Consider the following 25,577-nt stretch of genomic DNA (forward strand, 5'->3'; position numbering starts at 1 on the left):
GTTGGGGTTTGTTTTGTTTTGAATTCATAAATATTATTTTAATGATTGCAAACAGCTCATGATAATAGAGGCACATATCTGTCTTTGCTATGTCTGTACATGATAACCTTGCTGATATTGCAGCTTTCTCAAGCTCTGTGACTTGTAGATTATAACGTCGCCACCAATCTTGGTTAAACCCCTGTGCTCACTAGATGAGGTTTACCACAATTTTCACTTGTCTCTTTTAACAAATCTATTGTTGTCATTTATGCTCGCATTTAATTCTGCACTATCATTTTGGCCAGTCTTGGCATATTGTAAACCAGTGACTTATTGCTGTTTAAATGTCCAGGTTCGATCCTAACCTCTGTGCGGAGTTTGCACGTTCTCCCTGTGATCATGTGTGTTTCCTCTGGGTGCTGTGGTCACCTCCCACATCCAAAAGATGTGCGGGTTTGTAAGTTAATTGGCCTGTGTAAATTGTCCCTAGTGCGATGAGAGTGGATGAGTACGCGGGATAACATAGAACTAGTATCGATGGCCAGCGTGGACCCAGTGGGCCAAAGGACCTGCTTCCATACCGTATCTCTAAACTAAACTAAATTCATGGCAAAAATGCTGTCAAAATGCTGCAGCTGACATATTGCATCTTTTTGAATTGAATTGAATTTATTTGTCATTCAAAAAAAAGAAAATTTGAACGAAATGTCGTTACCATACAGTCATAACAATAAACAAAACACACAATTACATGAATTTAACATAAACATCCATCACAGTGACTCACCTCCAGGCACCTCCTCACTGTGATGGAAGGTAAAAAAAAAGCCTTATCTCTTCCTTGCTTTTTCTCCCGCGGTTGAGCTGCTGCGTCGAGGCGATCGAGGCTCCCGATATGGAAGGTCCAGCGGCCGAGCCACACCAGGCGATGAAAGGTCCTGCGAACGGGCCGATTCAAGTTGTTTACTCATTTATCAGTTTTACTTTATCAGCGGATAGTGATGTAAAATTTGTAATCATCATATTTGTTGGGTGGAGTTGGGAAAGTGGTTATACTGCAGCTTGTAAAGAGGTTAGATGTGTGCTAACAGTAAACAGTTGGCTTTGACACGTGATGTCCCGTAGGTGGCAGTCTTGTTCCAAAGTTACTCTATTTCGTTCAAACCTATCAGTTTTCCTCCTTGGCATCTTTCTGGGATTAGGAATTAAATTTGCTTTTTGCAGATAGGACGTGGTAATTTAAAATTTTCAGTTGATTTATGTCACACCTTTTATAAGCTCTTTTGTCCATTTGCAAACTAGCAGCAGAATTGTATAAATGTAATGTTCATTTCAAGGTTTCAAGGTCAGTTTATATAAGAAAATAACTGCAGATGCTGGTACAAATCGAAGGTATTTATTCACAAAATGCTGGAGTAACTCAGCAGGTCAGGCAGCATCTCAGGAGAGAAGGAATGGGTAACGTTTCGGGTCGAGACCCTTCTTCAGACATCACCCATTCCTTCTCTCCTGAGATGCTGCCTGACAAGGTCAGTTTATTGTCACATGTACCAATTAAGGTACAGTGAAATTCAAATTACCAAACAGCCATACTAAATAAAAAGCAACAAGACACACGACTACATAAAAGTTAACATAAGCATCCACCACAGCGGATTCCCCACATTCCTCACTGTGATGGAAGGCAAAAAAGTCCAATCTTCTTCCTCTGTGTTACCAATTTAAGAGTTGTGTGTGTTTCTGGTGTGCTGATAATTATTTGCAAAATAGGAGGAGTGATGATACCAGGTTCAGTTGTTATGGCATTGACCATAGGTTAGCTGTAGCACTTGCACATTGAGCTGAATAACGGTTGCACAGTTATAGAGGGCAATGCTTGAGAACATTTCCAGTGCATTGGCATGTGATACTGAAAGCTGCTTGCTGGATTAAATGGTGTAGCAATGCAATGCATTCTCTCCCATTTGAAACCTGACACTGCTACTTGTCTAGTCTGCAATTGAAGTCATAGGGGAATGCATACAGGATGACGCCCAGAACTCCCCACTGCTTGTAGCGCTCGTTGCTTGCTTTCCCTGTTCATTTTCTTGGCCGCAATGCATTGTCATATAAACATATCTCCCTCATCGCCTCTATTTCTCTAGGTTTCTGGAACTGGGTTGCTACTAAATTGGCACATGCAAGGGGACAGCTGGTCTTTTGGCTGGGAATAGTAATCTAATTCCTTGATGTTTAATGAAATGTGAATGAGAAATTAGGGTACATCAAGGTCAAATTTAAGTACCGAAGGAAAGATTGTGTAAACCTCTAGTAGAAGCAAGGAAAGCTGTACCATGGGACTTTGGAATGCTAGGTTTTCTTTTTGCAGGCTGAACAAAATAGAGAACAAATGGGACAATGAGCAAGGAAACGAGTTGAACTCTGGTCCATGTAATGTCATTACTAGGCTGGGAGACGCCACTCGTGATAATAGGAACGTTCAGTAATCCAGCTGAGCATCATAAACTTGCTGTGGTAACTCAGCAGGTCAAGCGCTGTCGAGTTCGACTTCGCGTTCGCGGTCAGTTGGATGACAATAATCAGACGGCACAGACTTTACCTGTTAGTTTATTAGAGATCTCGTGGACAGGTTTCTAAAAGCACACACAGAGTTGCGGACTCCGGGGCCAGTGGAAACGTGTCACACCAGCCCCTAAAATCTCCAGATCTCCACAGCGCCACCTCTGGAGGCCATGGATAGGTGACATTTTGGATCAATAGCCTTCTCCAATCTGAAGAAGGATTCCAACTCAAATCTTCACCTATCCATGTTGTATAGTGATGCTGTGTCAGACTGAAGAAGGGTCTTGACCCGAAACGTCACCCATTCCTTCTCTCCTGAGATGCTGCCTGACCTGCTGAGTTACTCCAGCATTTTGTGAATAAATGCCTTCGATTTGTACCAGCATCTGCAGTTATTTTCTTATACATTATGATCATGGCTGATCATCCACAATTAAATTTATTAAATAACGTTCAAATGTTATGGGTGATTTGGGGATTCAACCTATGATAGTCTTTGAATTGATATTACTGGAATATACTTGCATCAGTTTAACCTTGCTGAGGCTGAGCAAGGTACATGATGTTCACAACAGCAAAACTAATGCTCGCAACACCTTTTTCTCTGTTTTCACAAAACCCTTGATATCCTTTCTCATCCCCCTGGTCCTGCTGTTTGGCTGTCATGAGGATTATAAATGTTCAGGTTTATGATCTGCTCTGAGTGATGTTCAACAAAGTAGAGTGCAATGATACTAGCTCCCATCCAAGATCATGTTTCCATAAATCTTTTGAGGTGAAAATCACCCCAAATATACTTTGATATTTTTGTGTCACAGTCTTTTTTAGGGATTCTATTTTGAGTCACGAAATAGTGCTACACAATATTTCTCCAGAGAAGAAAAGTGAAATCAATTTCTAGGCACCTACTCCTTGCCCGCATCTCCTTATTGATATTCTTGTCATGCTGCTGCAAGTAAAAATTTCATTGTTCCATTTCAGGACATATAACAATAAAACACTCCTGACTCATGTCAACTGGATCTGTGAAAACGTGTCACTCCCCGAAGCAACTTGAAATCTGTATCTTGCCCTTTTCCCTCAATTTCAACTCTTTGAATGTCATATTTTTACATATATATATATATATATATATATATATATATATATATATACACATGTTCACCGTGACTATTTTTCAACATTGTTGTGGACTATGTTAATGGAAAAGTGCAGGTCTGTTTAGTTGAGTGTATAAAGGCTCACCATGCACAAAAACTTGGAGAAATAGTAAAACAAGGCCGGGAAAGGAGAAATCTGCTTTATCGTAACTGGGCTTCTTGGATTCATGAGCAATGCTGTGAAATGATAGCTAGAATTTATACCAAAAAAATATGTTTTCAAGATACAATACAATACAATATATCTTTATTGTCATTGTACAGGGGTACAACGAGATTGGGAATGTGCCTCCCATACGATGCAATAACTTAATTAGCTACTCAGTATTAATTTAAACAACCCAATGAAACAAATTGTAACAGTTTTAAAACAGAATAAAGTGCAAGTAGATCTGTGCCGGATCACTGTGCGATGTGACCATCCGGCTCAGCAAGACCGTTCATAGAAGCTATGGCCCTGGGGATGAAGAGAGTTAGATTTAGCTCTTCGGGCTAAAGGAACCAAGGGATATGGAAAAAAAGTAGGAACGGGGCACTGATTTTGAATGATCAGCCATGATCATACTGAATGGCGGTGCTGGCTCGAATGGCCAACTCCTGCACCTATTTTTCTATGTTTCTATATTAAGGGGTGTGGGGAAAATGTAGATGTAGTAGTTATGTCACAAATCTGAAAGATCTTGTTCAGAGCCAGAGCAAGCATGAAAAGTTAAATGGCCTCTGCCAGAGTGAATGGGTTATGGAGCTCATTTCTATAACAATGTCCTTATACAAAATGAAGCCTTTGGTCATTTTAATTGTCCTTCCCTAATCTGAAATAGCAAAGCTAGCTAATATTTTAGAGGTGCGTGTACTTTTCTAACTGTTTACATGTTATAAAGGGATTAAATTGTATTCAAATTAACAGAAGTGGTTCAGATGCCAAGAAGCAAGACTTTCCAGAGAATCTGGTTCCTGGTGGTTAGTGACAAAGCTAATTTACCAAATTCCTCAATGAAAGAATATTTTAATTGTCTAGGGTGGAAATAGTCTTAGACCTGTACAAAGGTAGATTCCACAGAGAATTGTCAAAGTCGGAGGTAATTATGATTACCTAAATGATGAGTCAGAGGAATTTTCCAAGTTTTATTTTTGCACATTTTCCAGGATGTCGCAATCTGTTGGGATCGGTTACTGAATACAGTGGTGTAGGATGCAGTGGGTGTTCTGTTTGTTAGTCATAATTCATGTGACGATTTCCTTAATCTTGATCATTCACTACATCCACTTTGTTTTACTCACACACCCCCATGTCTTTCTGCAACCAGGGCTGGAAAACAACTTTTATTTACAATTGCAATTTAGAGATTCCGTAGACTATTTTTTGTCTTCCAATTGTCACATTAACACTTGTTTGTTAAAGTAATATTTCGCCCCTTTCTTGTGATCTCATGGTCAGCAAAACTTGTGTCTCCAAAAACAGTCATGCTGTACCATCAGCTTTTTTCGCATGCAGGCTATATCTAAAGAAAGTCATCAATTTTGAGTTGAGGGTTTAGTGCATGTAATAAACAGATACGGTGAATTTGGAGCAGGAATGGGCAGAGATTGGGAGGAAGGAAGTTGTGTAAACAAGACAGATGATGTTTAGGGCTAGGTTAAGAGACAATAATGAATATTGATTTGGCTATTTAACAGATGGAGTCTGGCCACATCAAATTCTACCTGATTTTGCTAAACATTATCCCAATATCACCAGCACACAAATATATAACTTTTGGCTCCTGATCCCTACTCATACTAACTATAACAGCTAATCGAAGGAGGAGGCTCTCCTCATGGAGGGATAAGTCCATGAGGTGTGAAGAAGGAAATGGGTTGGTGTGAGCTACCTTTATTGTAGCTCCGTGACAGTATTCCTGTGATGTGGATGTGTGATTGCCTGAGAGAGTGTAGGATTGGATTTGGCTGTGATGCCAAAACTAAATAATTTTCACGCAATTTCTGGGGCAGTCTTGATTAGGCAATGTTCTTCATGTGTGCACTTGTAGAACTCTCCCTATAGTGTCCTTTTGATCTGGAAAAGCTAGTGCAGTAACTGTAAATATAATTGGTGGGGTCGTCTGAGGAACAGTGTTACAATTCCAGAAGGATTTCATAAGAACTTTGCAAAATGGCATGGCAAGATGTAGAGAACATTTCCCCCTCAAATAATCAAAATGTTCTATTTAATGGTTGGCTCATCCAAATGATTTTTCTCATTCTAGTTTATAACACATTTGTATGATTGTTATCTGTGAGATTCTCATGGATCAGAACAAACGTTTTGGGGGTGATACACCAATTATCAGCTCAAGTTCTAGTTATAATAAAATATTTAAGGTCAGGCAGATGGTGGACATCAAGAAGAAAGCACATTGGGTAGGGGGGGGGTATTAAAAACTTTGATTTATCCATGGGTCAGAGAAGGAGAAAGAAATGGCATGGTGATTGCTATCCAGGAAGCAAAGACTGCAGCCACATAGTTCGGCACCTTGTCTTCTCACTGGGTGTGTTGCAGTGTTGAACTCAACAATTTCTGGTAAGTGGCTTTTCCTGGCCAATTCTGATACCAGGCCAACCACAAACAATACAATACAATATATCTTTATTGTCATTGTACAGGGGAACAACGAGATTGGGAATGCGCCTCCCATACGATGCAATAAATTAATTAGCTAATCTGTATAAATTTAAACAACCCAATCTACATTCTCCCCGTGACCTGCGTGGGTTTTCTCCGAGATCTTCGGTTTCCTCCCACACTCCAAAGACGTACAGGTATGTAGGTTAATTGACTGGGTAAATGTAAAAATTGTCCCTAGTGGGTGTAGGATAGTGTTAATGTGCGGGGATCACTGGGCGGCGCGGACTTGGTGGGCCGAAAAGGCCTGTTTCCGCGCTGTATATATATGATATGATATGATAAATTACAACAGTTTTAAAACAGAATAAAGTGCAAGTAGATCTGTGCTGGTTCACTGTGCGATGTGACCATCCGGCTCAGCAGGACCGGTTCATAGCAGCTATGGCCCTGGGGATGAAGCTGTTCCTGAGTCTGGAGGTGCGGGCGTAGAAGCCCTTGTATCGTCTGCCCGATGGTAGAAGTTCGAACAGACTGTTGCAGGGGTGTGACATTTAACATTCACTCATTTGTTATCGTTCCACAGATGCTGCCTGATCTGTAGGGTGTTTCCAGAATGTTTATGTTTGATTTTCTGCCAGCATGCTCTTTTGTTTCTTTCCACTGTCGGCCAGCGATGTAGTTACATTGCCAGGACAACCCTTGTCTCCACCCTATCACAGATATTTTCCCTCCACCCTGTATTACAATGTAAAATCTATGCAGTTTCTTATAACAGATCTGATGTTGGATCAATGACCTGAAAAGTTTACATTTCTCTCTTCGTTTTCATGCACTCTCTCGTAAACGGGAAATAGTATGTTTGGATGAAGAGTACACATCCTGCAAAGCTGCATGAATTACTGCTGCTTCGTGTGTTAGTGCTTTTTCTCTATTTACGTTCGCAAAAGTTTTATGTTTTCAGTGCATTTACTTCCAGAGACCTTAAAACTGGATGCTTTTTTTCCCTAACATGTAATTTTCAGTTATGTACCGATAGTTCTTGCTTTAATTGAATTTGGAGGCAGGTGTATTAAGTCAGACAGAGGTGGGTTGTTAGAGCAAAGGTGCTCATAATGGAGCTGATACCTACTTTCCCGAACAATCTCAGTATTCCTTAAAATTTTTAATTGAGATTTGGGCATAAGTGTTTCCAGCTGATGCCCGTGGAGAATGCTCTCATAGTCCGAATGATGGCTGGGAGAAAGGTTCCCATTGTCCAGCTAGTGCCCTTGTTATGCAGCAGGAGATCTCGTCCCTTTAATAAGTTCCAGTGAGTTCCTCGAGATGAACCTCCCATTGTATGGGTGTGGTGGGAGCTCCCATTGCCTGTTGGGGACTCTCCAATATTGCAGTGGAATTGGTGTTCCTGTTCTCCAGTTAATGTCCAGGGTTAGATCTTTGGTTTGCCAGTGATTGTGGAGTGTAACTGTGAGCTTGCTGAGTGACGTCAATGGCTTTCTAATTATTCCCATGCCTGCCTGTCTGCTTTTAATGGACTGATGTTGAGAAGCCATTGCCTAGTAATACAATGCCTATCCTCTAGATGACATTGAAATCTAAAACACAGCTATACATGTTTTGTGGAAGACATGCAGTTTTTAACTCCACCTATTTTATTTCTGACAGTAATGTATATCAAAATTAAAATTCACATTTTCCAAGCACTAAACGGGCAACCTAATATGATAAAAATAATAAGGGCCTGGACATTTTGTAGGATTTTGAGGCTGGAGTGTTTGATACCCTTGCCTTGGAGATTGAAAGTTGTGTCGATCTCTTAGATATATGGTGATCTCATCAATTATGACTTATTTTGTGTTTTGTTGTTGTAAGACATGCTTCAAAAGAAACTGAGCATTTCTGCAATGGCCTTGCAGAAAACCCCCCCATGATACCAAAATTTAGTCCCCTGCGAAAAAAGTAAGATGACCATGATTCCGTTTTTGGCGTGAGCTTTCACACCACAGTGGAGTACAAACATGGTGATATGAGAGGTCGAGAAGGTCAGCAGTTGGCTGAGAAACTATCTCTGGTGCAGATAAAATCCTTGCTGAAAATAAAGCACTGTGGGAAATTATTTTGGCACAAATTCATGATCTCTTCGCCCTCATCTGGAAAGAGAGAATGCCAAGGGATCTCAGACTGAAATTATGACTGTCCATGAAAAGAGAAGTCTGATTGTAGTAATTAAAATGGTGTCTCTGCTGTCTACCAGAGGAGAAGTCATTGCAGGATCCTTCTCGACTGCCTTCTCAGAGGCTGAATAACTCCTCCCAAAAACGTAACGTGTATTTTGTCTATTCCAAGAGACAATGCACATAATTTCCACCATGTAACAAATACAAAGATGTTGGAAGCAGTACTGAATCTGTGCATACCCTTTAATCTTGCAGAACCCTTTCATTCCATTAATAATACTCAAATTTGACTGCCTACCAATTTCTTTTTGTTTTAAGGTGCATATAAGTTGTAATTCTAACCAATGAGTTCACCATTGACTTGATCCCAAACTGGTGCCGTAGTGGGCTTGATATCAAACTGGTGCTGTGCTCACATAATTCCTGCCCTCCTACGTGCTGTGGAGATGGGAACAGCCTTCTCTAGCACTTCAAGTGTAACAAATTCTGCTGCTTCCACATCTAGCAATGGCACAGGTGAAACAATATTCCTGTCCTCAGTATTTACTGAGGAGAAAGACAGTAGGATGGAGGAACTTGCGGCAGTCAATGGAAGTGTCTTGAGAGCAGTCAGTGTTACTGTCGAAGAAGTACTGAAGGTACTATCGTATATGAAGGTAGACAAATCTCCAGGGCCTGATCAGATATATCCGAGGACATTGTGGGAAATTAGAGGAAATTGCAGGAGCCCTGGTTGAAATTTACGAGTCGACCTTAAATACAGGAGAGTGGAAGACTGGAGAGTGGCAAATGTTGTGCCTCTTTTCAAGAAGGGCTGCAGGGAAAATGCTGGGAACTATAGGCCGGTGAGCTTAACATCTTAGTTGGAAAGTTACTCGGGAGTATTTTGAGGGATAGGTTTATACAGATATTTGGATGGGCGAGGGCTGATTAGGGATAGTCAGCATGGTTTTATACTTGGGAGGTCGTGTCACACAAATCTGATGAAGGTCAATGAGGGCAGAGCTGTAGATGTTGTGTACATGGATTTCAGTAAGCCATTCGACAAGGTTCCGCATGGTTGGCTGCTCTGGAAGGTTAGATCGCATGGGATCCAAGGAGAGATAGCTGAATGGATAGCAAATTGGCTCCATGGAAGGAAGCAGAGGGTGATGGTGGAAGGTTGCTTCTTGGACTGGAGGCCTGTGACTAGTGATGTGCCTCAGGGTTCGGTGCCGGGACCGTTACTACATCTACATCAACGATTTGGATGAGAACATACAGGGCAAGATTAGTAAGTTTGCTGATGATACAAAACTGGGTGGTTTTGCAGATAGTGAAGATGGTTGTGAAAAATTGCAGCAGGAATGGATCGATTGGCCAGGTGGGCTGAGGAATGGTTGATGGAATTTAATACAGAGAAGTGTGAGGTGTTGCATTTTGGGAAGTCTAACAAGGGCAGTACTTACACAGTAAATGGTAGGCCTCTGGGGAGTGTTGTAGAGCAGAGGAATCCTTGAAGGTTGTGTCGCAGGTAGATAAAGTGGTTAAAAAGGCTTTTGGCACTTTGGCCTTCATCAGTCAGGGTATTGTGTATAGAAGTTGGGAGTTCATGTTGCAGTTGTATAAGATGTTGGTGAGACCGCATTTAGAATATTGTGTTCAGTTCTGGGCACCATGTCATAGAAAAGATATTGTCAAGCTTGAAAGGGTTCAGAAAAGATTTACGAGGATGTTGCCAGGACTAGAGGCTATGAGCTATAGGGAGAGGTTCGGTAGGCTGGGTCTCTATTCCATGGAACACAGGAGGATGAGGGGTGATCTTATAGAGGTGTACAAAATCACGAGAGGAATAGATTGGGTAGATACACAGAGTCTCTTGCCCAGTGTAGGGGAATCGAGGACCAGAGGACATAGGTTCAAGGTGAAGGGGAAAAGATTTAATAGGAACCTTTTTAATAGGGTAACTTTTTCACACAAAGGGTGTTGGGTGTATGGAACTAGCTGCCAGAGGAGGTAGTTGTGGCTGGGACTATCCCATCGTTTAAAAGAAGGTTCGACAAGTTCATGGATAGGACAGGTTTGGAGGGATATGGATCAAGCACAGGCAAGTGGGACATTGTTGGCCGGTGTGGGCAAGTTGGGCCGAAGGGCCTGTTTCCACACTGAATCACTCTATGACTCAGCATCAGGAGCAACCTGGTCTAATGGGCTATAACTTTGCCTACATTACTTTTACTCGACTCTTGGGCATCCCTGTCTGTGACTGGGATTGGAGAGATATGGATCAGGTGCAGGTAGATGAGATTAGTTTATCTTGGCATCCTGTTCCACACAAACATTGTAGGCTAAAGGGCCTGTTCTGTGTTCTATGACTGCACAAAATGCAGAAGCTGCTGAAAGTCGCAGAGCACCTGTAAAGTCCATGACTGGAGCATTCAGAGGCCAAGCGCAGATAATGGGCGGAGGATACATCTACATTCTCACCACACAATATTCTACCTACCCTATTTGTCACCTCAGTGCTAGAGAGTTAGTGCCAGCACTTTGCCCTTAATCCTGATGGACTGCATAAGAGAATGTTGTGCATCTTCTTCAGCTTGGAAGTAATGTGAGTTTTTGCATGCCATCAACGAGATAACTAGACTAGTGCATGAGAGAGCATTGTCTCATGATACTTCATAGTACCTCCCAGTGACAGTAGAAAACGCCTATTAAAAATACCCTGGTTCACATATCTATTTGTGAGATTTAGTAATATGACCTAGGAGTATTTGGGAAATCATTGAGAGTACATGGAGTACCTCATGATGGTGGAGGAGAGGAATAGTGCTGAAAAGGCAGTTTGATGAGAACAGACTGTGAGGATTGTTTTCTTAAATATCTTGCTTAATATAACGGAATAGTCCTGGCGTAAAGATTCAGTCGGCCTTATGTTTTTACACAGCTGATGTTTATCACTGTTAAGGTAAGTGACCCAGTTCTTTCTTTCGTATATCAACTACAAAAATCAAAAGTGGCAATTGGTGCTTCAAAGTTCCGTAGTTGACGCTTTGCTGCACATTTTGCCAGTTCCGTAGAACTATCCAGGATGGACGATGAGGATGTAAAGCAGCTCTCACTCCAGTGACCCAGTTGAGATTTTAACTTCTTCTCCCATTGTCATACTGGTTCCCTATGGTTTGTTCCTCCACCCAGTGGACTCTTGCACATGGTAGCACTTTTTTTTACTACTTTCACCTATCGCTTCCTACGTAAACAGAGCACTGAAGAGCTGGAGTTAATAGCATCAAAAGAATTGATACTGGGAGAATCATGATGACAGAAGCCTGGTGTTGTCATAACAACTATGGGAAATTCAGTATTAAGCTTTATGACAGGTTTGCAAGTGATTAGACTCTGAAACAAAATCTGAATTTGCTGCAAACACTCTGCAAGGCAGGCAGCATTTGCACTCAGCCAAGTTATGCAACGCATCCAGGAGCTAGAAATTTGTTTGCACTGTGCCAAAGAATGTTCTTCTGCAGTTAAGAAATTGCATCCAAATGGAGTGACACTGCTTTAATGTCCACTGCTAGTGTTGTCCACGTAATGCTACTCTTCTCCATTGTCAAACTTGCCTGAATGTCAACAAGATTTACAGTTGTTAGTCATGAAAAATAACTGCCGCTGGTCACCTAGATATTCCGGCTCTCATTAAAGCTAAAGGTTCAAATGATATATACGCTGATCAGCCAAAACGTTATGACCACCTGCCTAATGTGCTGCTGGTCCTCCGTGTGCAGTCCCATGCACAGCAGGGTGTGATGCACTGTGTATTGTGACACATTCCTCCCGTGACCAACGTTAAAATTTTCTGTGACTTGTGCCACAGTAGACCTTCTGTCGGTTCGGACCAGACGGGATAGCCTTCGTTGCCCTCGCGCATCGATGAGCCTTGGACGCCCAACACCCTGTCGCCGGTTTGTGGTTTGTCCCTCCTTGGACCACTGTCGGTAGGTACTCACCACTGCTGATCGGGAGCACCCCACAAGCCTTGCCGTTTCAGAGATGCTCTGACCCAGTCGTCTGGCCATAACAATTTGGCCCTTGTCAAAGTCGCTCAGGTCTTTACTCCTGCCCATTTCTCCTGCATCCAACACATCAACTTCAAGAACTGACTGTTCACTTGCTCCCTAATATATCCCACCCCTTGACAGATGCCATTGTAACATGATAATCAATGTTATTCACTTCGCCTGTCAGTGGTCATAATGTTTTGGCTCATCGGTGTAAATATCAATTGTATTAAAGCAGCATTCGCAAACAGGCCTAATTCTGCTCCTGTCACTTATGATCTTATCACTGTCACCCTACATGCACCTTACTATGCAAATTAATCACACTAAAGACTGACCAAACTGAAAGTGACCTTCAGTGCCTGTTTATGTTGACTTAATCTCTTTATGGATGGCCTAAAGTGCTTCCCTGGTGGCATTGAACACATGCCACACGAGGTGTATAAGGACTCTGTACCCAATACCTTGGCCACCTAGGCTTCATTGGAATCCACTCTTCTCAGAAGTTATCTCCACAGAGGCTGTGTTTCCACGAGCTCGCCTTCATTTATATCCGACCTAAATCATTAGGTATAAGCTTGCATGGCTCTCACAGTCAAGGTCACTCTCACTCTCCTAGTCTTGGACTTATTCCAGCGTGCAGCTGTTGATGTATGCTGTATATCACTGTTTTTACTTGCCGCTTTGCAGTAATCATGGGCAGTCTCAGGCCATTTTAGCTTTTCTGAAGCCACAAAATCAAACATGGTGATTTGCTGCCACCATTGGCTTTGCTCTATTAAGCCATTACCAATGCATCTTCCGACATCAAAGTAAATAACAGCATGGGACCATGTTCTCTGTGTAGCCAATCCCAGCAATGTTGCAAGCTCACCGAAACCTTTTAATCAATTGCGGCTGCCTTCTGTTGGATGCCATCCTGTCCTGAAACCTGCATTTTGAACAACAAGGATAATCCCGACTCAACTGGCTCAATGCACTGCTGTAGCCCAAGCCCACCAGATGAGTAATGCGTCAATCACAGCCACTGCCATTTGGTTGATGGATAGCATGGCCCCAATGACTCTTGTTGGGATACATCACAGCTTGGTTTGCCAACAGCTCTGCCCAAGATCGCAAGAAATTGCAGTTATGGATGTAGTCCAGTCCATCACAGAAAGCATCCTCCTTCTCCACCCCCCATTGACTCCATCTACACTTCACTGCCTCAGGAAAACAGCCAACATAATGAAGAACCATTTACACTCCGATCATTTCTTTTCGCCCCTCACTTATTTGGGCAGAAGATACAAAAGCTTGAAAGTAGTTACCACCAGATTCAGGAACGGCTTCTTCCTCACTGTCATCAGACTATTGAACAGAACTCTCAGAAGCTAAGGTTGAGTTGACTGGATTGCATGCAAACAAAGTTTTACACTAAAGATAGACACAAAAAGCTGGAGTAACTCAGCGGGACAGACAGCATCTCTGAAGAAAATACCCCATTAACCCACATGCAATCAAATACACTGATGAATGTTTCCAATCGGAAAAACAATATAGAATGATGGGCTATTCTGTAAGTGGCCTTCTGATTTTGGTCTCTGGATTCAGTGAAATAAATGGACAGTAGCTGCACATTATATCTTGTTCATGTCATATAGCCAGCTCTCTAACACTATAGCACATATTGGCATGGTCATTTACAATTATAGATCTAATGTCATATGATTAGACTGCCATTCTCAACTCCTACAGTTCCCGTGAAGTTGCTGTGGATTTGTGTTACCATTGACTCTGAGAGAAATCTGTCTGACCCCTTCTGTGATCTTTGAGTGCCATTTCTTAAGCAACATGGCATGAAGCATAGACTGCGGTCCTGTTTGACATTTGGCAGTCTTATTGTAACATTGAGATCAACTGCACATTTCCAAAGGCATCTAGGATCACCAGCCCCTCCTCAGAGGATCATATTTTTATGGCATCACACTATTGCTGCAGAATTTCAGAGGAAAACCTGCTTTCATTTTGAGTTACTATTATAAGCCTTTGAACCATCTGTACAAGTTTATTATTACTGTCAGCATTAAATCAGTATGCCCCAAGGGATCCTGATAATAACAGGCTGCCTTTCTCCTCAAAGTTATCTGCGAACTCCAGCTAACCATATTTTGTGGCATCTTGGATTGCCCTATTTAGACTCAATGTCTTTCTCTTTGAACAGTAGCATGAGATTATGAGAAGTAGGTGGCACAGCGGTGCAACAGTTAATGCTGCAATGTTGCAGCTGCAGTAACCCGAGTTCGATCCTGACCTCTGGTGCTGCCTTTGTGTAGTTTGCATGTTCTCATTGTGATTGCATGGATTTCCCCCAGGTGAGCTGGTTGTTCCCAACATTCCTAACGATTCTTCCCCTCTGTTATCAGGTTTCTGAATGGTCCTTCCATAAACCAGGGTACTGTTTGATTAACCTCGACTCCATTGAGGACATTGGACTTTGTCTGAGGGAACTGATGCACTACTATGCTGATTACTATATTCTACTCCCTGTATCTTCCCTTTTGCTCATCTATTGTACTTGAGTTTGAGCTGATTGTATCTATGTATGGTATATCTGATCTGTTTGGATAGCATGCAAAACAAAGTGCGGCACGGTGGCGCGGCGGTAGAGTTGCTGACTTACAGCGAATGCAGCGCCGGAGACTCAGGTTCGATCCTGACTACAGGCGCCGTCTGTACGGAGTTTGTACGTTCTCCCCGTGACCTGCGTGGGTTTTCTCCGAGATCTTCGGTTTCCTCCCACACTCCAAAGACGTACAGGTTTTGTAGGTTAATTGACTGGGTAAATGTAAAAAAATTGTCCCTAGTGTGTGTAGGATAGTGTTAATGTGCAGGGATCGCTGGGCGGCGCGGACTCAGTGGGCAGAAGGGCCTGTTTCTGCGCTGTATCTCTAAAAAAAAAATCACTGTACTGAAATCATAACATGTGATTATGTGGCAATAAGGTATGCCAGGGCGGTTAACTGCTGTTACCCTGTCACATGGCCATCACCCTGAATCTTCTACCACCAGATTCATTACTAGATGTAATTTTCAGTAATCAGTTAACCTACCAGCCAGCAAATCTTTGGGATCTAAGAAGAAACCCACGTAGCCACAGGGGATCGTGCAAACTCCACACAAACAACATTGGAAGTCAAGATTAAACTTGGGTTGCTGGAGCTGTGAGGCAAGAGCAATACCTGACTCACCAATGTGCTGTGTTCTGTGGTGTGGTAACAAAGCAAATGGACAAGCATCAGACAAGAATGAAAAGTTATACTGAGGATGCACATGGTGCATCCATTCATAAGGACACATCCTGTACTTTGAAGTAACAGCTACGCTAAGAGCCTAATGCATGTGGCTGATTTGGATAAGGAAGGGTAGAGAACAGGATGATGTACAGCATGCAGTTAAGTTTAATGGCTTCAGCATCATGAGCACAAATGGATGAACAACAAACATTAATGGAACAAAATGTTAGATTGCAGGTGTTTTGCAAGTTCACAACTACCGCTGACATCTGACCACTGGAAAACTACCCTCTTAGGATTCTACAATCAGCTTGGCCTTGATGATAGACACAAAGCGCTGGAGTAACTCAGTGGGTCAGGCAGCATCTCTGAAGAAAAGGAATAGGTGACATTTCGGGTCAAGACCCTTCTTCAGGCTGAGAGCTGTTCTTGATGGCTGCCTCTTGACTGCCAAGTGCATAATTGACCGACTGTCTGGGGGATCAGGCATGGCATGCATAATCCTTGGAACCCAGCAGTTTTAGAAGAGGCAAGGTCCTTTGTGTGTGAAGTTTACATGACATATTGTACCCTCCAGAACCCTGCCAAGGACAGAAAATAGATCTTGAAGATGACTATCTAGCCCTTGATGGGGGTGCTGATGGCTTGGGCCTACTGCTGGCTTAGGGTTATTAGAGCTTTGGAGGACTGGCTCTGGTTCCTGGAGACGGATGTCTGCTCTCTCAGCAATTGCTGTTGCCTGATGTGGAAGTGAGGCTCTACTCTTGCTCCTGAGAGAATGTAGGTGTGTCTTCCTCAACATACCTCTTCATCTCATGGGGTCAACCTGAGGCCTGGATAACTACTCCCATCATTTTGAGTGTTTACCTCAATGTTTTCATATCATGGCACTCTTGTGGCCCCTCCAGCTAGACTTTCATTGTACCTTGGTACACACGATGATAAACTAAACTAGAAGAGATGCGAATTGTGAAATCAGAGGAAGGACTATAGGTGGAAGGGGATGGGGAAGGGGAAGGGAAGAAATGGTGTGAAATGCAAAGAAATGCTCTTTAAAGAAGCCGTAGCTGACATCCTTGACGTCTTCTATCTCTTTGCTGTGGCTTTATTTTCAGGGCTTCATAAATGTCAGAATGGCTACTAATATGTCCCATTCCCTCACATGCCTGAGAACTACATTGTAAGTGCTTTCACTACACTGCTATAGTTGGGTTTTTTTGTGAAAATATTGACTTCTGCATATTTATAAAGGTACAGTTTGCTAAATGTGTCAGAGAAATGACCTTGTTCGGAAGCTTGTGTCTTTGGAGTGGCTGCCACAACTGGACATGTTTGGCAGTGTGAAAGGTTTTCAGTGGAGCCTTGGCTGTCGAAGATGAAGATGAAGAGCTTTGATCACACATCTGTGATCTAGCAGTGCTCGAGTGTTCTCAATGAAGAAGCCTAATGCAGCCTGATTCCTGAATAGTGTTATACTCATTATTGGCTGGTATAATTGTATGACCGTCAAATCCGCTAAAAATGTTTATTTTGGATTATATGTATATATTGGTGTATTTGCTGCAATGCAGAAACCTGTATGGCTCTTTAGGGCCACAGTCTAATAATAAAGGGGAGGCCATTTAAAACAGAGGTGAGAAAAAACTGTTTCACCCGGAGAGTTGTGAATTTTGTGGAATTCTCTGCCACAGAAAGCAGTAGAGGCCAATTCACTGGATGAATTTAAAAGCGAGTTAGATAGAGCTCTAGGGACTAGCGGAATCAAGGGATATGGGGTGAAGGAAGGCACAGGTTACTGATTGTGGATGATTCACAATGAATGGCAGTGTTGGCGCGAAGGGCCATTGTGCACCAATTTTCTACGTTTCTTTGGAGTGCATGTCCAAGTGCACCTTCATGATATCTGTGCTACAGGCTATTGTTTGCACCTGGCTTGCTTACTGATGTGTGAAAGATTCGTTAATTGAGCTGAATTGGAAATGCACCCTCCAGGTTATTGTTGTAGTCCATGTTGGACACCTATACTGATGAGTGAGATGGTCCTAAGATGCAATTCGATCTTTCCCAACAATCTTAGACAAACTCATCTGCTCTAGCACCCGGGGCTTGCCTACGCATGTCTCTGTCATCAGCCCCTAGTGCATGTGCTGGAACCTGCTGACTCCCCATCTTTATTTAGCTGCAGCTCCTTCCAGCAAAGATTGCTGTGATAGCTCTGGTGGTTGCTGACCTTAAACCTTCTGCAGCCAAAGAGAGGAGTGAGCTGGGCAGTGTGTCAAGACATGGAGCAGGTACTGCCAGTTCCCTGCCGTGGCCTGTACTCGCCCTACTGGCCAAGGGGCAACTGTGTGATCTGAACAAAGATACTAGAAGAGCAAGATGGACCACTCCATCGAAATCGCCTGTACTGAAGTGTAGTAGGCAAAGGAGCATAACGTCCGCCATTTTAGTAAGCAAAACCCGCCGTTCGCTCTGCCTCTCGCAGTGTAATCAGTGTTTTGGGGGAACAGTATGTGTGATGATAGCATAAAAATACAGAATATATCTCATCTATCAATTCACAGATTTTTGTTATTTTTCTTTTTAAATGTTTCTGCAAGTTTCTGCCTACTAAAATGGTGCCATGCCATACTACGGTTTTTAGGGTCGAGTGGTCTATCTTGCTCTGCTCTATTATCTTTGGATCTGAGTGCCCTCATCGCGTGCCCAGGCCCACCTGAACTGTTGCCCCAACACTGTATTGAGCCGTGGATGATTTACTGTTGCCAGAGCCCAAGTGGGTGGCAAGGATTTGTGCCAGGTTCCTGGCACAATAATGCATAGCAATAGAGAGAACAAGGGTGCGTGCCAGATTTTCAGCAGAGCCAGAGAGATACAGTGAGTACGTACCAGTTAGTATTTGGACTGGAGCTACAACAAATCGGCCCTCTGCAGGATAGCATTAAGCCGGGTGTGAGTGTAATGAAGAAACCTTGTGAAGGTTTACCTTTATCATCTGTTAGATCACACTTTGTCAGCAGTTGTCACCAATACGGGCATTGTTGCTCCTGCGAAATGTCGTTGGCTGTCTCCTGCAGGTTGGCCTGGAACAGAGGTCATCCATCCAGTGGGTAATATGATCCATGAGCCTCTCAAGATCTGTGTCAGTAAACCTGAGAGTATGCCTTCAGGAATTGAGTGGTGCAACCATCGACATGTAAACACCATTCGTCAGCAATAGGAAGTGTGTTGCTGCCGTTGTGTGCCTGTGTCTTGAAGGACTTGTGGATTCGTTCACGGCTGCAAGAAATGGAATTAAAGCTTTTGAGTAATATCCATCATAGTGTTACACAAGGAAGCCTATCAGCATCATTATTTAAATGGGAACGTGGAACATTTGCAATCTTTCTCTTGTAAGAGCTTTTTAAAACATGGAACACGCAAGTCCACTTTAAGTGTGAATAAGCAGCTCAGACAAACTTATGGATCAGTATCTTAAAAACCAAATTTGTTGGTCTATAGTTGGATGCGGTCTTATCTTTGAAGATTTCAAGTACTTCTGCTTCTATTTCTGACTAAGCAGCATTTGGAAGATTCTGCTTTTGGTTCCTCCTTGGACCCAATTTGAATTCGTCATGAACTTCTTCCCTTACGTTGTATGAGATGGAATAATTTGGTGACTACATTGATGTGTTGTTCCAGGAGAAGCAGAATTCGGAAGAGATTTCTCCATTAAGTCAAAATTGGACACATACAGGTATTCTTGCGTACCTTTGCAGTTCAGTGTAGGTCAAACACATTCCTGGTTCCAATTCAAGTATGACAGGTGTGTTGTTTTTCTTATACATAAATACATAGACAATAGGTGCAGGAGTAGGCCCTTCGATATGATCATGGCTGATCATCCACAATCAGTACCCATGTCTTCCATGTCTAGCTGACACAACAGTACTAACAGTTTGTTTTGCTTGCATAGCACATTTTTAATTTAGTGAACCGTCCCATGGAGGCATTATTAAACAAAGGTTCATATACAACAGCCTAGAGATTTTTAGAACTATATTAACGGATGATGGGCTGGAGGGGTTAATGGAGGGAATCACGGGTTTTATTGCCTTGGAAGTTGAAGACATGCGCTCCAGTGATCGGGTACTGGAAATAGGCATTGAACAAAAGGCCAGAATTCGAGGGACACCACAGGGCATGGAGTCATACAGCACAGAAACAGTTTTTTTCTACTAACATGAAGCAACTATTTACACCGATTCTACATTAATCCCATTTTATATTCTCCCCACATTCCCATCAACTCCTCCAAGATTTACCACGTGACTACTTACTGGAAGCAGTTTACATTGTTCTAGCAACCCACCAGCCAGGTCTGCGAGCAGGGGTGCCAACTATCTCACTCCCAAATAAGGGACAAGGTGTAGTGGGTGTAGGATAGTGTTAATGCACGGGGATCACTGGGCGGCACGGACTTGGTGGGCCGAAAAGGCCTGTTTCCGGCTGTATATATATGATATGATATGACCCATGATTTTGTACCCAGTCACAGCTCCAATTCCATCTTTAAATTCACTGAAAACTGTAACGTCCAGGTTCAGCAACAGCTTCTTCCCAACAACCATGCAGCAATTGAACACTACAAACTCCAACTAAACTCTGAACTAGATTTAGATTTAGATTTAGAGATACAGCACGGAAACAGGCCCTTCGGCCCACCGAGTCCGTGCCGCCCAGCGATCCCCACATATTAACACTATCCTACACACACTAGGGACAATTTTTACATTTTACCCAGCCAATTAACCTACATACCCTGTACGTCTTTGGATTGTGGGAGGAAACCGAAGATCTCGGAGAAAACCCACACAGGTCACGGGGAGAACGTACAAACTCCGTACAGACGGTGCCTGTAGTCAGAATGGAACCTGAGTCTCCGGCGCTGCATTCGCTGTAAGGCAGCAACTCTACCGCTGCGCCACCATGTGGCCCTACAATCTGTCTTGGTTGCATTAGGAACTTTGGGCTTTGTCTTGCTTTTGCACTATAATGGGTTTTTTAATTTATTGATTTTTTTAGTTGTCTTCATTATATTTATTAATGTTATTATATTATCAATTGAGTACTGTGTTTACAAACCTATTGTGCTGCTCCAAGTAAGAATTTCAATCTCCCGCTTCGGTACATATGACAATAAAACATATGTTTCCCTTTTGGATGGGATAAATGCATTTATAATTACCCTGATGAGGAAAACTAAGAAATGGCTCTTTGTTAATTTTGGATAATTCCTTTCCAACATCCTATTTCCGGTGAATAATATGAACACTTTCTCGGTGGGATTTTTTTAAAGCAGGAAACAGGAAAAAATATGAACTTGTGGAACTTCTAATCTTTTTAATTGTCCTTTTTTTTTCAAGAAAATATTTACTTTAAAAATAAGGGTGGAACAACTCCACAGCGGTTAGTGCTGCTGCCTCTCAGCTCCAGAAACCCAAGTTCAATCCTGATATCTGCTAGTGTAAGAAAATAACTGCAGATGCTGGTACAAATCGAAGGTATTTATTCACAAAATGCTGGAGTAAATCAGCAGGTCAGGCAGCATCTCGGGAGAGAAGGAATGGGTGACGTTTCGGGTCGAGACCCTTCTTCAGACTGACTGATATCTGCTGTTGTTTATGTGGAGTTCGCACATTCCCCCTGTGACTATATGTTTCCAACTGGTTTTATTTTGCATCCCAAGGATATGCTAGAAGGTTAACTGCTTGTTGTAAATTCCCCTTTTTGTAGCAAAGAGGTAAATGAATCAAAGGAGAGCTGATGTACATATGTGAGAGAGAATAATTTGGGGAGTGACGTATTCTGGTGTGCTGCTGCTAGTAACAATTTCATTGTTGTATCTGGGACACACGACAATAAAACACTCTTGCCTCTTGACTCTCCTGACTCGGATGTAAGCGGGAAATGGGACCGTCAGAGTTGGTTTACAAGAAGCCAGCATGGACCACATCGACAAATGTCCATTTTCTGTCATAATAACTGAGGAAGAAAGATACAGGGTACTTTGGGCAATTAAATTAGATTTAAAATATCTGACTGCTTACATCAACAAAAAATAAAAGTGCTAGACTAAATTGGAGGGCCAGGAAAGAAATGGACAGTCAATGTTCAGATGGAGATCCTTCCTCTGAGTGCAGTCTCTATTGTCTCTAGCTGATTGTCTTCTTAGTTTTCCCCCATGTTATTTCTTTCTCCCATGTTATGAGAAATATTCATGTTACTGGCACTGTGGGCTATAGGGCCAGTTCCTGCACTGAGCTGTTCTAGGCTGGCCCTTATTTGCTGTGAATGTGTTTCTTTTTAAATGAACATCATCTTTTCTCACCATCTCTAAAATGGCATGACTGTAGAGAGATATAAATGGAGGTGCCTGTGTTCCTTAGCAGTTTCAGCATTTATGCGGAGAAAAAAAATCACATAACTGCATGCATTATCTGTTAAGCTATTCCTACAGCAATTCTTTAAACCTGTGACCTCAACACATCAAAGGCAGCAGATGCATGGGAGGCTGCACGCCATCCTGGCTTGGAATTGTAAAGATTTTTTATTGATGAAATTCTGCCCAACAACTCCCAAATCATACCTGCAGGATTCTAGCTGTCCAAGAAGGCCGCCAACCACCATCCTTTTAAGTACAATTAAGGATTGGCAATAACTGCATACCTTGGCCAGATTCTGAAAAATGAATCAACAAGGTGTCCTGCCGCTCTTCTCTTCCAGCTTTCTTTCCTTCCACCCACCCCCTCGCCCCCAACTGCACCGTCAGTCTGCAGAAGGGTCCCAACCCGCAACGTCTCTTATCCATTCACAAAATGTTGGAGTAACTCAGCAGGTCAGGCAGCATCTCGGGAGAGAAGGAATGGGTGACGATTCGGGTCGAGACCCTTCTTCCGACTGAAGAAGGGTCTCGACCCGAAACGTCACCCATTCCTTCTCTCCCGAGATGCTGCCTGACCTGCTGAGTTACTCCAGCATTTTGTGAATACCTTCGATTTGTACCAGCATCTGCAGTTATTTTCTTATATTATATGTCTCTTATCCATGTTCTCCAGAAATGCTTGCTGACCCGCTGAGTTACTCCAACACTTTGTGTCTTTTTCTTTCTAATCAAAAAGTTGTGTTCCAAAATATTGGGGATAAACACAAGTAAAAGTTAGTAAATTATTATTTTCCCCTGCATTCTGTTTGTGTTTCTGCTCTGCTGGATTTTCCCTTGCTCCACTTTGTGATAAGCCTTGTTACTAATCCCTATCCCCCTGTACATCCCCTCCCTGATCTGGTTTACTCTCAATTGTTGTCTCTCCATCAGGGTTGGAAGGTCGGTGTTCATGTAGAACAAAGGTCAGGTAATCCACAAAAAAAAAGATTGAATCTAGTGCTTGTAACAATACCCACCCAAAATAGATTCCTTTGTGCAAAATTAAAAATTAGTCATCCTCATTATCATTGCTTTTATGAATTTTATTTCTACCTAAGTGGCTCTTGTTCTTGTGACTGCTGGTTCATTACATATGTCAGAGAAGTAGCAAATAATCTCAAAATGATCTTGTTTCATGATGGAATTCAACAGCTGCTGGCACAGAGAAAGTTGGTCTCGTCATTGTTTGCTTGTTTTCAGCTCCCAAGTCTTTTCCTCTGCCTTGCCAGTTTACTATACTGCACTGCCACTTAACCTTTTGGGTTATTGAACTGAACTACTGATTGTGGTGGGTGTTTGGAGAGGGGAGGGTTTGTTGGTGGCAATTGATACTTAAAAGTATGACTAAATATGTTTGAAAGGTGTGTACCAAATGTGATTGACATGTTTGCTAATCTCTGCAAAGTGTGCCTTCTGACTCGTATTACAAGCTTTGCTGTCTGCAGCCTCACAGTTGCTTTGGTAAGCGCGCAAAGCAGGTGGTAGAAGCATTGCTCTGAACATGTTCTGCCTGAATTTCCAAAGGTGTACTGTGAGCAATTTGCCTAAATCTATCACATCGTTGGCCTGAAGCCAGAAGAAAGTTTTTTTTTGTTCTTGCTGTCTTTAAGTAACCAGCTGGAAGCAGTATGTATCAGTATCAGGGCTGCTGTGAGCTGCTGCTCTTTAATGTGTATGATCAGGAAGGTGTGCGGTTTACTGCAGACTGCTTGGCCAGCCTGTGCGTTAGTTGCATTTGCTGAGTGAAGCCAGGATGTTGGTTGAGTCTTGCTGTTAAAATTAGCTCCTTTTTTCTCTGCTGTGAATGTTGATGACACGAGGAAAAGCAAGAAGAATCTTACGGATCTGTTTTTTAAAATCATGAATCAATGTTCAGAGGTGGCTTGTCAACGAGCTGCTGATCGCAAAGGGTCAAAAATGTCCTCTGCTTTTCAAAAACTTGAGAACTTGGCCATTAGGCTGTTTAACAGGAGTACAAGGGGGTCTACACAGGACATTGAGACGACAGGTTCCGAAAGTGATACCAGGCAGGAGTCAGAACACTGTTCAGCCTGGAACTTGCACAGTGAGTGTCTCTATATTAAAAGCTTTCTTTTTTTTTGTGTTCAATTTAATATTTGATTGAATTCCCAGGCTACTGTTAATTAAATGCTTAATGTGGCATCATTTTGTAATTGTAGTGTATTTGAATATTTGCTTATAGCTGGAGGGGTTGGGCTGCAATGAAATGTCTGAATTAGGAACATGGTGAAAAGCTGTTTGCTTTGCTTTGATGGAAAGCTCAGGCATCGTTGCACTTCATGTCCAAGTGCAGGTGCTGCAGCTGTTTGTGCAGAGAATCCGACCAGCTTATCACAGGGCATGTTCTCATTTGAATATGTGTTAGGACTGAGCTGGGTAGCATTTATATTTCAGCCCTGTCAATGAAAAGGCCATGTTGAATTTAGTGCAGCAGTAGGTTTCCCAGGTTACTCTGCTGCTCTCTATAAATACAGCAAAATGCAAATAAATTGTCCTCTTGGTTTCATTTTAAAATGCATTAGAATGCGATAACGCATTTTGGTCTTTTGTCCCTCGGACCTGGGTTTTAATTTATCGCAAGTAATGGTGTGCAAATCTCTGTGCTTGCTATGACCAAGGCTCCTATAAATTTACTTTGTGCAATATCAAACTAGTTTATCTTGCCGTTTGGCTCCAAGCTCAGAACTGTTTCTGGGAAAATAAGTGGTGTTCCTCTGCGGTTATGATAGAGGAGTGGGTGCTTCACTCACCCTGAATATTCCTTTGACCTTGGCAATATTTGATGCTGACATTGATTATGTGCATTGAAAATCGTAGAATCGTCCAGAAAAGAACAAGGCCATTTGACCTATTCGGTTTATGTTATCTCTTTTACCGTATGGATGACGTGGTGGCGCAGCTGATAGAGCTACTGTCTCACAGAGCCAGGGATCCCGGTTCAAACCCGACATCGGGTGCTGTCTTTCCAGAGTCTGCACGTTCTCCCAGTGACCACATGCGTTTTCTACGGGTGCTCCGGTTTTCTCCCGCATCCCAAAAGATGTACAGATTGTAGTCTAATTAGTCTCTGTAAAATTGTCCCAAGTGTGTCGGGAGAGGAGGGGAAAGTTGGATAACATATAATTGGCGTGAATAGGTAATTTGTGATCGGCGTGGACTCGGTGGGCGGTAGGGCCTATTCCCATGCTGTATCTTTCTATCAATCAATGAATGATTTCCCTTACAATTGTATATCCAGTTTATTTTCAGAATTTACTAAACAATCTGTTTGCACCATCCTTTTTCAAAATGCATT

At 42.5% G+C, this 25,577-nt stretch overlaps 1 protein-coding gene across 3 annotated transcripts in view; it reads left to right on the forward strand.

The window, feature by feature from the left end:
• Positions 1-25,577, forward strand: part of LOC144610719 (cAMP-dependent protein kinase catalytic subunit alpha-like) — a 119,605-nt gene that overhangs the window by 6,934 nt on the left and 87,094 nt on the right. The window contains exon 1 of one of the 3 annotated variants that reach the window (XM_078429631.1): positions 23,737-24,326. The exons of 1 other annotated variant lie outside the window; for it this stretch is intronic. In XM_078429631.1, coding sequence (XP_078285757.1) covers positions 24,122-24,326 — 205 coding nt within the window. In that variant the 5' untranslated portion in view covers positions 23,737-24,121. Of the gene's footprint in view, positions 1-23,736; positions 24,327-25,577 lie in introns of those variants that run through there. One more of the 3 variants, XM_078429629.1, reaches the window with a different exon arrangement.

The sequence above is a fragment of the Rhinoraja longicauda genome, chromosome 37 (genome assembly GCF_053455715.1).
Source record: "Rhinoraja longicauda isolate Sanriku21f chromosome 37, sRhiLon1.1, whole genome shotgun sequence".
NCBI classification, from domain to species: Eukaryota; Metazoa; Chordata; class Chondrichthyes; order Rajiformes; family Arhynchobatidae; genus Rhinoraja; species Rhinoraja longicauda.